The sequence below is a fragment of the Vanessa atalanta genome, chromosome 30 (genome assembly GCF_905147765.1).
Source record: "Vanessa atalanta chromosome 30, ilVanAtal1.2, whole genome shotgun sequence".
In the NCBI taxonomy this organism is placed as follows: domain Eukaryota; kingdom Metazoa; phylum Arthropoda; class Insecta; order Lepidoptera; family Nymphalidae; genus Vanessa; species Vanessa atalanta.
The window spans coordinates 1,569,235-1,582,307 of NC_061900.1; the positions used below are offsets into that span (position 1 = coordinate 1,569,235).

General features: G+C 45.6%; 1 protein-coding gene across 1 annotated transcript; it reads right to left on the reverse strand.

Annotated features, from left to right (window-relative positions):
• Positions 1 to 3,183: 3,183 nt before the first annotated feature.
• Positions 3,184 to 11,459, reverse strand: LOC125075385 (hornerin-like). Its single transcript, XM_047687127.1, has 4 exons — positions 11,436 to 11,459; positions 10,016 to 11,099; positions 6,614 to 9,637; positions 3,184 to 6,361 (listed from the first exon to the last, which is right to left on the reverse strand). Exons 1-4 carry the CDS (start codon positions 11,457 to 11,459, stop codon positions 3,186 to 3,188), a joined length of 7,308 nt encoding a protein of 2,435 aa, XP_047543083.1. The 3' UTR covers positions 3,184 to 3,185.
• Between the last annotated feature and the right edge of the window lie 1,614 nt (positions 11,460 to 13,073).

Below are 13,073 nucleotides of genomic sequence, written 5' to 3' on the forward strand. Positions count from 1 at the left end.
AATTTAATGAAAGTTAGTTTGAAGCAAGCTTGAAGCATTTTAATGTCTAATACCTAAATAAAAAAAGATGCATGCACTTGTAGGTGAATTATTATTGTGTATATAATTAGTTTATTAATTTATGATATTTATTTATTACACTATACAATTACACAAATACAATATAATATTCTACTTATTAGCATTAGCAGCCTGTAAATTTTCCCACTGCTGGGCTATAGGCCTCCTCTCCCTTTGAGGAGAAGGTTTGGAGCATATTCCACCACGCTGCTCCAATGCGGGTTGGCGGAATACACATGTGGCAGAATTTCTTTGAAATTAGACACATGCAGGTTTCCTCACGATGTTTTCCTTCACCGCCGAGCACGAGATGAATTATAAACACAAATTAAGCACATGAAAATTCAGTGGTGCCTGCCTAGGTTGAAACCCTAAATCATCGGTTAAGATGCACGTGTTCTAACCACTGGGCCATCTCGGCTCTACTTAATATTTACTAAATATTAAGTAGAGCCGAGATGGATTTATGTAATAATATTATATACATACACAATACACACATATATTTATTTTCATAGCAATATTAACACAAAATATTAATACACAAACATACTCGGGCGAAACCCGTAGTATGAGGCGGATCGGCGGAGCGACGCTTTTGTTCCGCGTCTGCCCGCCACCGCGTAAGATCGTAAGTCGCCAAAGAGTGCATAGCTGATAAGTTTTAGTTAGTCGATCTCTCACGCTCGATGCGATTCGTTTACTATCCTTTAATATCAAATTGTTTCCGTATTTAGTTTTAGTGATTTATATGTGTTATGAATTCTATCAGAACTGTTGCTTTCTCCTTCCGTACTCTCTGTTACCTTCTGACTTTTTCTTTCTGTGTTCATTGTGTGCGTATTATACGAGTTACTATCTAGTGGTAGTATCTATCTAGTGGTAGGTAGTTACACTAAAGTAATAATAATCTACTTATTATTATTAGTAATTTCTTAATAAATGTAATTGTCATCACGACTATGACACTCACTAACAAATTTAAACATTCCCGACCTCATCACTACATAATATAAAACAAAGTCACTTCCCGCTGTCTGTCTGTCCCTGTGTATACGCAACGGATTTTGATACGGTTTACTAGAGTGATTCAAGAGGAAGATTAATCTGTATAATACATGCACAATATAGTAGAGAAACACTGATAATTGATGATAATAGAGGTTTCAAATGTGATGTCGTAAATACGCCATTTTTTATCCTTTAATTTTTACGAGAAATAATGGCGTATTTACGAAGCGATTTTAAGCATTCCAACATTAACCATTATCCAATGAAGTACCTCAAATATATTGTGAATTTAATTTAGATTAATATGGCCCTTTACAGCAATGAACATTCAATCAATATTTTCAAAGATATTAGAGATTTAAAACGCAGGGACATAGCAGTTTGAATCGTCTAATAATGACTAACAATTTTATTATCTCGGTGTGCGTGACTGCTACGCTTGACACTCGCCAAACGTCATAATACTTTAGAAGTGTGCGTGTACTCTGTGGCTATACCCTGTTCAAGTTAGCTTGATCTTTTTGACAGACGGGCTAGTGATGGGCAACAGAAAATATAACATATATAACAGTCGATGGAACGATGGAGTGCGTAATTCAATTTAATTTTCTAAAAGAGTTATACCAGCTAAAGAGACCCCAACCAAAATAACCCCCCCGTTCGTAACAATTACTTAAAAATGATCTTTAATAAGGATTATTGAAATCGATATTTGTAGCAGTTTTTGTTATTCGCATCCCTACCGTCCGACCGATGTAACATTGTACAAACGTCTATTATTTTGTTTGTGTGTGTGAGTGTTTCTATTTAAATGTTACTTTGAAACAATAATATCTAATAGAAAACGTCTTAAAATTTTCGGATAACGCTTGAAAAAGATTCAAAGGAACTTTTGTATTATATGTATTTTTTTAAAATATTTCTACAATTTTTAAAATCATTAAATTAAGAAAATAATATGTTCGTCATTGCAAAGTTATGTCGATCAGAAAAATTTACATCTGTCAAAAAGTTGGATTTTCGACATGTTCTCAGCTTTGACAGTTTATCTAGACCAGTAATTCCCAAAGTGGTCCAGGTGGACTCCCAGGGGTCCACGGGAGACTTGCTGGGGGTCTACGTAGGCGTGAATAAAAAATGGGGGTCTATAAGATGTTAATGGAGGTCCACGAAAATTTATCTGCTTTTGACAGTAAAGAGCAAAAATGTAAGCATAGTTTTTATAAGGGCATACGACTGTTACTTGTCCAAACTTGCGTATTCGATATTAGGTACAATTTCGTGTACAGACTTGTAAAGCGCTATCCGCCCGCCATTGCTTAATGCTTGTCCAGAGGTAAACTTGATCACCCGTTTTTTTTCTTCATCTGTTTGAGAGAATCACTAACAAATTCATAGATTTTAATTGCTGAAAAACTCATAGGGTTACTAAGAGTAGAATTAAAAGCACCAATATTAAACAAATTTAAATTTAGTTCATATTTTAGTGTTTCTCTCAAACTGTGGTTACGCACACATGCCAATAGGTGGTCCACGAGAAAAATAAGTTTGGGAACTACTGATCTAGACAAAAAAACAAAGGGCGGACGCTCAAATGGGCCAACTTTGGAAACTTTTGTTGCCCATAGCAAGAAAATATTAACCATTCCTTACAACACCAACGCTCCAAATATCAACACCAATCTTGGAAACGAAGATGTTGCTTCTCGTGTCTGTAGATATACTGGTTCATCATTCATTCCAGCACATCAGCTGATGTGTGGGTGATACATACCCAAACGGGCTTCCAGTGAATATTGTGTAGTACCAGTTACCACATAGTATTAAATGGTGTAATATTTAGGGGCCGGTACCACATCGTACCACAAAACCATGTACTGCTTAAACAATAAAATTAATACTAACATAAAAATGGAAGGTAAAAAGGAACGTATTTGAAATTGATAAACCTTTTGAAGTTAGATAAGGAGTAAAATAAAAAAAAATATGACAAATTGTGTTTATTCCGAAAATTATATAAAATTACAAATTCGTATATAGCAACATTTAAATGAAATAAATTATGAAATTATTGTTAATTTTCTCGTGTCTTCAATGGACATTGTTACATACTATTAATCCCTAACGCCATAGTTTCCGCGAATTTCCGAAAAATTCTCTGAAGTTACTTCACGCGCGACATTACTTGTACTAGCTTCTTGATTAAAATTATTTTCATAGACAACCGTATTTGTGGAGTCGTTCAAATTCCTGTTTGCTTTCTGTAAAACTTTGGAGGCATACGCAGTATTAAAACTCGATGCGGTATGCTTAGAAGATTGAAAATTCTTATTGTAGGAACGATCTACGTAATAATGGGGTACTCTTCCACGTCGAACCAGTCCAACACCGTGTCTCTTCGTATAGTCAACTCCATTTAGAGTAAACGAGCTACTGCCAGAACCTACGTTAGCGCTTGTCTGAGACTGAGCTCCTCCGTTATTGCTGCTTGACGAGCTGTCTGTGCTGCCGCCACTATTAGACTGGGTGAGGAAACCACCATTACTCGTGCCAGAGCTACTGCCAGACCCTACGTTAGTGCGTGTCTGTGACTGAGCTCCTCCGTTATTGCTGCTTGACGAGCTGTCTGTGCTGCCGCCACTATTAGACTGGGTGAGGAAACCACCATTACTCGTGCCAGAGCTACTGCCAGACCCTACGTTAGTGCGTGTCTGTGACTGAGCTCCTCCGTTATTGCTGCTTGACGAGCTGTCTGTGCTGCCGCCACTATTAGACTGGGTGAAGACACCACCATTACTCGTGCCAGAGCTACTGCCAGACCCTAGGTTAGTGATTGACTGAGACTGAGCTCCTCCGTTATTGCTGCTTGATGAGCTGTCTGTGCTGCCGTCACTATTAGACTGGGTGAAGAAACCATCATAACCGGTGCCAGAGCTACTGCCAGACCCTACGTTAGTGCGTGTCTGTGACTGAGCTCCTCCGTTATTGCTGCTCGACGAGCTGTCTGTGCTGCCGCCACTATTAGACTGGGTGAAGACACCACCATTACTCGTGCCAGAGCTACTGCCAGACCCTACGTTAGTGCGTGTCTGTGACTGAGCTCCTCCGTTATTGCTGCTTGACGAGCTGTCTGTGCTGCCGCCACTATTAGACTGGGTGAAGAAACCATCATAACCGGTGCCAGAGCTACTGCCAGACCCTACGTTAGTGCGTGTCTGTGACTGAGCTCCTCCGTTATTGCTGCTTGACGAGCTGTCTGTGCTGCCGCCACTATTAGACTGGGTGAAGACACCACCATAACTCGTGCCAGAGCTACTGCCAGACCCTACGTTAGTGCGTGTCTGTGACTGAGCTCCTCCGTTATTGCTGCTTGACGAGCTGTCTGTGCTGCCGCCACTATTTGACTGGGTGAAGAAACCAACGTTACTCGTGCCAGAGCTACTGCCAGACCCTACGTTAGTGCGTGTCTGTGACTGAGCTCCTCCGTTATTGCTGCTCGACGAGCTGTCTGTGCTGCCGCCACTATTAGACTGGGTGAAGACACCACCATTACTCGTGCCAGAGCTACTGCCAGACCCTAGGTTAGTGATTGACTGAGACTGAGCTCCTCCGTTATTGCTGCTTGATGAGCTGTCTGTGCTGCCGTCACTATTAGACTGGGTGAAGAAACCATCATAACCGGTGCCAGAGCTACTGCCAGACCCTACGTTAGTGCGTGTCTGTGACTGAGCTCCTCCGTTATTGCTGCTCGACGAGCTGTCTGTGCTGCCGCCACTATTAGACTGGGTGAAGACACCACCATTACTCGTGCCAGAGCTACTGCCAGACCCTACGTTAGTGATTGACTGAGACTGAGCTCCTCCGTTATTGCTGCTTGATGAGCTGTCTGTGCTGCCGTCACTATTAGACTGGGTGAAGAAACCATCATAACCGGTGCCAGAGCTACTGCCAGACCCTACGTTAGTGCGTGTCTGTGACTGAGCTCCTCCGTTATTGCTGCTCGACGAGCTGTCTGTGCTGCCGCCACTATTAGACTGGGTGAAGACACCACCATTACTCGTGCCAGAGCTACTGCCAGACCCTACGTTAGTGCGTGTCTGTGACTGAGCTCCTCCGTTATTGCTGCTTGACGAGCTGTCTGTGCTGCCGCCACTATTAGACTGGGTGAAGAAACCATCATAACCGGTGCCAGAGCTACTCCCAGACCCTACGTTAGTGCGTGTCTGTGACTGAGCTCCTCCGTTATTGCTGCTTGACGAGCTGTCTGTGCTGCCGCCACTATTAGACTGGGTGAAGAAACCATCATAACCGGTGCCAGAGCTACTGCCAGACCCTACGTTAGTGATTGACTGAGACTGAGCTCCTCCGTTATTGCTGCTTGATGAGCTGTCTGTGCTGCCGTCACTATTAGACTGGGTGAAGAAACCATCATAACCGGTGCCAGAGCTACTGCCAGACCCTACGTTAGTGCGTGTCTGTGACTGAGCTCCTCCGTTATTGCTGCTTGACGAGCTGTCTGTGCTGCCGCCACTATTAGACTGGGTGAAGACACCACCATTACTCGTGCCAGAGCTACTGCCAGACCCTACGTTAGTGCGTGTCTGTGACTGAGCTCCTCCGTTATTGCTGCTTGACGAGCTGTCTGTGCTGCCGCCACTATTAGACTGGGTGAGGAAACCACCATTACTCGTACCAGAGCTACTGCCAGACCCTACGTTAGTGCGCGTCTGTGACTGAGCTCCTCCGTTATTGCTGCTTGACGAGCTGTCTGTGCTGCCGCCACTATTAGACTGGGTGAGGAAACCACCATTACTCGTGCCAGAGCTACTGCCAGACCCTACGTTAGTGATTGTCTGAGACTGAGCTCCTCCGTTATTGCTGCTTGACGAGCTGTCTGTGCTGCCGCCACTATTAGACTGGGTGAAGACACCACCATAACTCGTGCCAGAGCTACTGCCAGACCCTACGTTAGTGCGTGTCTGTGACTGAGCTCCTCCGTTATTGCTGCTCGACGAGCTGTCTGTGCTGCCGCCACTATTAGACTGGGTGAAGACACCACCATTACTCGTGCCAGAGCTACTGCCAGACCCTACGTTAGTGCGTGTCTGTGACTGAGCTCCTCCGTTATTGCTGCTTGACGAGCTGTCTGTGCTGCCGCCACTATTAGACTGGGTGAAGAAACCATCATAACCGGTGCCAGAGCTACTGCCAGACCCTACGTTAGTGCGTGTCTGTGACTGAGCTCCTCCGTTATTGCTGCTTGACGAGCTGTCTGTGCTGCCGCCACTATTTGACTGGGTGAAGAAACCACCGTTACTCGTGCCAGAGCTACTGCCAGACCCTACGTTAGTGCGTGTCTGTGACTGAGCTCCTCCGTTATTGCTGCTCGACGAGCTGTCTGTGCTGCCGCCACTATTAGACTGGGTGAAGACACCACCATTACTCGTGCCAGAGCTACTGCCAGACCCTAGGTTAGTGATTGACTGAGACTGAGCTCCTCCGTTATTGCTGCTTGATGAGCTGTCTGTGCTGCCGTCACTATTAGACTGGGTGAAGAAACCATCATAACCGGTGCCAGAGCTACTGCCAGACCCTACGTTAGTGCGTGTCTGTGACTGAGCTCCTCCGTTATTGCTGCTCGACGAGCTGTCTGTGCTGCCGCCACTATTAGACTGGGTGAAGACACCACCATTACTCGTGCCAGAGCTACTGCCAGACCCTACGTTAGTGATTGACTGAGACTGAGCTCCTCCGTTATTGCTGCTTGATGAGCTGTCTGTGCTGCCGTCACTATTAGACTGGGTGAAGAAACCATCATAACCGGTGCCAGAGCTACTGCCAGACCCTACGTTAGTGCGTGTCTGTGACTGAGCTCCTCCGTTATTGCTGCTTGACGAGCTGTCTGTGCTGCCGCCACTATTAGACTGGGTGAAGACACCACCATTACTCGTGCCAGAGCTATTGCCAGACCCTACGTTAGTGCGTGTCTGTGACTGAGCTCCTCCGTTATTGCTGCTTGACGAGCTGTCTGTGCTGCCGCCACTATTAGACTGGGTGAAGAAACCATCATAACCGGTGCCAGAGCTACTCCCAGACCCTACGTTAGTGCGTGTCTGTGACTGAGCTCCTCCGTTATTGCTGCTTGACGAGCTGTCTGTGCTGCCGCCACTATTAGACTGGGTGAAGAAACCATCATAACCGGTGCCAGAGCTACTGCCAGACCCTACGTTAGTGATTGACTGAGACTGAGCTCCTCCGTTATTGCTGCTTGATGAGCTGTCTGTGCTGCCGTCACTATTAGACTGGGTGAAGAAACCATCATAACCGGTGCCAGAGCTACTGCCAGACCCTACGTTAGTGATTGACTGAGACTGAGCTCCTCCGTTATTGCTGCTTGATGAGCTGTCTGTGCTGCCGTCACTATTAGACTGGGTGAAGAAACCATCATAACCGGTGCCAGAGCTACTGCCAGACCCTACGTTAGTGCGTGTCTGTGACTGAGCTCCTCCGTTATTGCTGCTTGACGAGCTGTCTGTGCTGCCGCCACTATTAGACTGGGTGAAGACACCACCATTACTCGTGCCAGAGCTACTGCCAGACCCTACGTTAGTGCGTGTCTGTGACTGAGCTCCTCCGTTATTGCTGCTTGACGAGCTGTCTGTGCTGCCGCCACTATTAGACTGGGTGAGGAAACCACCATTACTCGTGCCAGAGCTACTGCCAGACCCTACGTTAGTGCGTGTCTGTGACTGAGCTCCTCCGTTATTGCTGCTTGACGAGCTGTCTGTGCTGCCGCCACTATTAGACTGGGTGAGGAAACCACCATTACTCGTGCCAGAGCTACTGCCAGACCCTACGTTAGTGATTGTCTGAGTCTGAGCTCCTCCGTTATTGCTGCTTGACGAGCTGTCTGTGCTGCCGCCACTATTAGACTGGGTGAAGACACCACCATAACTCGTGCCAGAGCTACTGCCAGACCCTACGTTAGTGCGTGTCTGTGACTGAGCTCCTCCGTTATTGCTGCTCGACGAGCTGTCTGTGCTGCCGCCACTATTAGACTGGGTGAAGACACCACCATTACTCGTGCCAGAGCTACTGCCAGACCCTACGTTAGTGCGTGTCTGTGACTGAGCTCCTCCGTTATTGCTGCTTGACGAGCTGTCTGTGCTGCCGCCACTATTAGACTGGGTGAAGAAACCATCATAACCGGTGCCAGAGCTACTGCCAGACCCTACGTTAGTGCGTGTCTGTGACTGAGCTCCTCCGTTATTGCTGCTTGACGAGCTGTCTGTGCTGCCGCCACTATTTGACTGGGTGAAGAAACCACCGTTACTCGTGCCAGAGCTACTGCCAGACCCTACGTTAGTGCGTGTCTGTGACTGAGCTCCTCCGTTATTGCTGCTCGACGAGCTGTCTGTGCTGCCGCCACTATTAGACTGGGTGAAGACACCACCATTACTCGTGCCAGAGCTACTGCCAGACCCTAGGTTAGTGATTGACTGAGACTGAGCTCCTCCGTTATTGCTGCTTGATGAGCTGTCTGTGCTGCCGTCACTATTAGACTGGGTGAAGAAACCATTATAACCGGTGCCAGAGCTACTGCCAGACCCTACGTTAGTGCGTGTCTGTGACTGAGCTCCTCCGTTATTGCTGCTCGACGAGCTGTCTGTGCTGCCGCCACTATTAGACTGGGTGAAGACACCACCATTACTCGTGCCAGAGCTACTGCCAGACCCTACGTTAGTGATTGACTGAGACTGAGCTCCTCCGTTATTGCTGCTTGATGAGCTGTCTGTGCTGCCGTCACTATTAGACTGGGTGAAGAAACCATCATAACCGGTGCCAGAGCTACTGCCAGACCCTACGTTAGTGCGTGTCTGTGACTGAGCTCCTCCGTTATTGCTGCTTGACGAGCTGTCTGTGCTGCCGCCACTATTAGACTGGGTGAAGACACCACCATTACTCGTGCCAGAGCTATTGCCAGACCCTACGTTAGTGCGTGTCTGTGACTGAGCTCCTCCGTTATTGCTGCTTGACGAGCTGTCTGTGCTGCCGCCACTATTAGACTGGGTGAAGAAACCATCATAACCGGTGCCAGAGCTACTGCCAGACCCTACGTTAGTGCGTGTCTGTGACTGAGCTCCTCCGTTATTGCTGCTTGACGAGCTGTCTGTGCTGCCGCCACTATTAGACTGGGTAAAGACACCACCATTACTCGTGCCAGAGCTACTGCCAGACCCTACGTTAGTGCGTGTCTGTGACTGAGCTCCTCCGTTATTGCTGCTCGACGAGCTGTCTGTGCTGCCTCCACTATTAGACTGGGTGAAGACACCACCATTAATCGTGCCAGAGCTACTGCCAGACCCTACGTTAGTGATTGACTGAGACTGAGCTCCTCCGTTATTGCTGCTTGATGAGCTGTCTGTGCTGCCGTCACTATTAGACTGGGTGAAGAAACCATCATAACCGGTGCCAGAGCTACTGCCAGACCCTACGTTAGTGCGTGTCTGTGACTGAGCTCCTCCGTTATTGCTGCTTGACGAGCTGTCTGTGCTGCCGCCACTATTTGACTGGGTGAAGAAACCACCGTTACTCGTGCCAGAGCTACTGCCAGACCCTACGTTAGTGCGTGTCTGTGACTGAGCTCCTCCGTTATTGCTGCTCGACGAGCTGTCTGTGCTGCCGCCACTATTAGACTGGGTGAAGACACCACCATTACTCGTGCCAGAGCTACTGCCAGACCCTAGGTTAGTGATTGACTGAGACTGAGCTCCTCCGTTATTGCTGCTTGATGAGCTGTCTGTGCTGCCGTCACTATTAGACTGGGTGAAGAAACCATCATAACCGGTGCCAGAGCTACTGCCAGACCCTACGTTAGTGATTGTCTGAGACTGAGCTCCTCCGTTATTGCTGCTCGACGAGCTGTCTGTGCTGCTTCCACTATTAGACTGGGTGAAGAAACCATCATAACCGGTGCCAGAGCTACTGCCAGACCCTACGTTAGTGCGTGTCTGTGACTGAGCTCCTCCGTTATTGCTGCTTGACGAGCTGTCTGTGCTGCCGCCACTATTAGACTGGGTGAAGAAACCATCATAATCGGTGCCAGAACTACTGCCAGACCCTACGTTAGTGCGTGTCTGTGACTGAGCTCCTCCGTTATTGCTGCTCGACGAGCTGTCTGTGCTGCCGCCACTATTAGACTGGGTGAAGACACCACCATTACTCGTGCCAGAGCTACTGCCAGACCCTACGTTAGTGCTTGTCTGAGACTGAGCTCCTCCGTTATTGCTGCTTGACGAGCTGTCTGTGCTGCCGCCACTATTAGACTGGGTGAAGAAACCATCATAACCGGTGCCAGAGCTACTGCCAGACCCTACGTTAGTGCGTGTCTGTGACTGAGCTCCTCCGCTATTGCTGCTTGACGAGCTGTCTGTGCTGCCGCCACTATTAGACTGGGTGAGGAAACCACCATTACTCGTGCCAGAGCTACTGCCAGACCCTACGTTAGTGCTTGTCTGAGACTGAGCTCCTCCGTTATTGCTGCTTGACGAGCTGTCTGTGCTGCCGCCACTATTAGACTGGGTGAAGAAACCATCATAACCGGTGCCAGAGCTACTGCCAGACCCTACTTTAGTGCGTGTCTGTGACTGAGCTCCTCCGTTATTGCTGCTTGACGAGCTGTCTGTGCTGCCGCCACTATTAGACTGGGTGAAGAAACCATCATAACCGGTGCCAGAGCTACTGCCAGACCCTACGTTAGTGCGTGTCTGTGACTGAGCTCCTCCGTTATTGCTGCTTGACGAGCTGTCTGTGCTGCCGCCACTATTAGACTGGGTGAAGAAACCACCATTAGTCGTGCCTGAACTGCTGCTCGATTCCAAACTGCTGCTGCTATACAATTTATTACTTAAATATTGAATTATGGGGTTTTTTTGTAAACTGCGCTTCTTCAGATCTTCAGCTGAGATCAGATATAATATTCTTGGTCTTCTATTTCCTGGTAGATATTCGTAGTAAATGAGGGGACTCTGTTCAATATTGTTTTTACATACTGCCTGAGTTTCCGTTTCGTCTGTAATGATAAAAAATAATTTTATTGGTTTCAATTTTATAATTTATTTATTTTGTTCATATTCTATCGCTTATAGGGATGTCTGGTATTGTAAGGATATAAGTGGGGGGTTAGAGTGAGCCATTTTCTTTAGAAAGATAACTTCCCAGTCCCAGGGTTGGTGGCACATTAAATGTTATGTTTTTGGACTACCCCAACAGCCTCAGACTTTCTTTTATGACATAAATATTCGAATAAAATAGCGTTATATTTTCTACAATTTTTTTTATTAATAAATTGTAATCGTGCGAACCAGGGGCTGGTCGAGAGCTTCCATAGCGTTGCGTATATCAAAAGTTATTTTTTTATTTTGTCATTAATAAGTTTAGAAAATATAACTATCAATTTAGTGCTGATGGATTAACATTGATTTCCTGGGAACGAGGAGGGGCCCTGATGTGGGACGCTACATGCGTTGACACGTTTGCCCCGTCTCATACCCGAGAAACAATGTTAAGAGCCGGTGCCGCTACGGAAAAAGCTGAAGCAAAAAAAAAGATCTAAATATTCATGTCTTATGTCAAATTACTTTTTTGTCCCATTTGCTATCGAAACACTTGGAGTAATGGTGCAAAAAGCTTCATCAAAAGTATGACACCTCGCCTTATTGGCTCTACTGGTAACAGGAGGGCTGGTTCGTTTTTAGCCCAGAGGATCGGAATTGCGATTCAACGTGGAAATGCTGCTTGCCACCATTCCACGCGGTCAAGATTTATACAGTGACTATTTTTTACTAAAGCACCTAATTTTATCAATTTTTATTTTAATAAATTAACTAAAATTTAGTGCTAGCCCTATGAAATGGTGGAAATGTTGCTACTTTTATTTATTCAGATGGCAACACTAGCTTGTTAGTACTTTTTATTTCGGCTCATCTGTCTCATTCCTTTAGAGAGTATTTTGTAATTACTGTTCCTTTAAAAAATGTCAAAAATGCTTGTATTGAACCATTGGGTTTCGTGTAGAAATTAACCACGGGTAGGTACGGTAGTTCCACAAACTAGTATTTACTTTTAATTAGTAACAATTTAGTTCTTCTAAGCAGATTCTACCTTTTTCAAAAGGTGGTAGTGCTTGAAGATTTAAAAGTATGTACTTGTAAATTTAATAGGAAAAATGTAATTACATCATGGACTATCTTTAACTTAATCCTAAAATTGTCGACAATCTTTCCATTTACCGCTACCCCTGTTAAGCGTGTTGTTGTTCTGGATCATCTGGCTCACTCTCGAATAGTCAATTTTATACTAAGCAGCTTTACATTGGGTGTGTGTTATACTTACGAGGTGTTGGTAAACAGGTAACTGCTGTTACAATCTGTGAAATAAAAAATAAAAGTGACATTAAGTTTTTGACAGATAAAAAAGAGTTACGAATTTTGGAAAGGCGTGCTGCACTAAGCCCTATAGAGTTTTAGTTCTTTTTCAAACCTGGAACACAGAATTTCCTCAACAGGTTTCCTCGTGAACTCCTTGGTCACCGAGCACGAGATGAAAATTCTTTGATGTTTGTAAGGCTTTGAGCTCGAATTCTTGGACTGGAAGTTTCCCGAGAAAAGGTATTCCATCCAGATATGTTGTAAAAACAAGCTTTTTTTAATAGTAGTGTACAAAGAAACCATTTTTTTTAGTATTTAGCAAAGAAATAAAAATATTTAGCTGTCATTCATTAAATTAAAATATGTAATCAAAAAAATTTACTTGTACTCATTATCGTCTTTACCATAGGGCCCTGGGCACATGGGCCACGTGCCCAGGGCCCCCATCCTGAGAGGGCAACGAAGAACCAATAATTTCCTTCACACGTTTGTGCTCACGTTGACTGCTATGTATATTTTCGAAAGTGATATATTTGTAAGAAATAACTAAAATATTTATCAAAAAAGGCTATT

Coding starts and splice junctions, on each gene's coding strand:
- LOC125075385 (XM_047687127.1), bottom strand. CDS start 11,459: ATGGAAGCTCTCGACCAGCCCCTG. Junction 9,638..10,015: donor TGGTTTCTTCACCCAGTCTA/ATAGTGGAAGCA, acceptor TCACCCAGTCAA/ATAGTGGCGGCAGCACAGAC. Junction 6,362..6,613: donor TGGTTTCTTCACCCAGTCTA/ATAGTGACGGCA, acceptor TCACCCAGTCAA/ATAGTGGCGGCAGCACAGAC.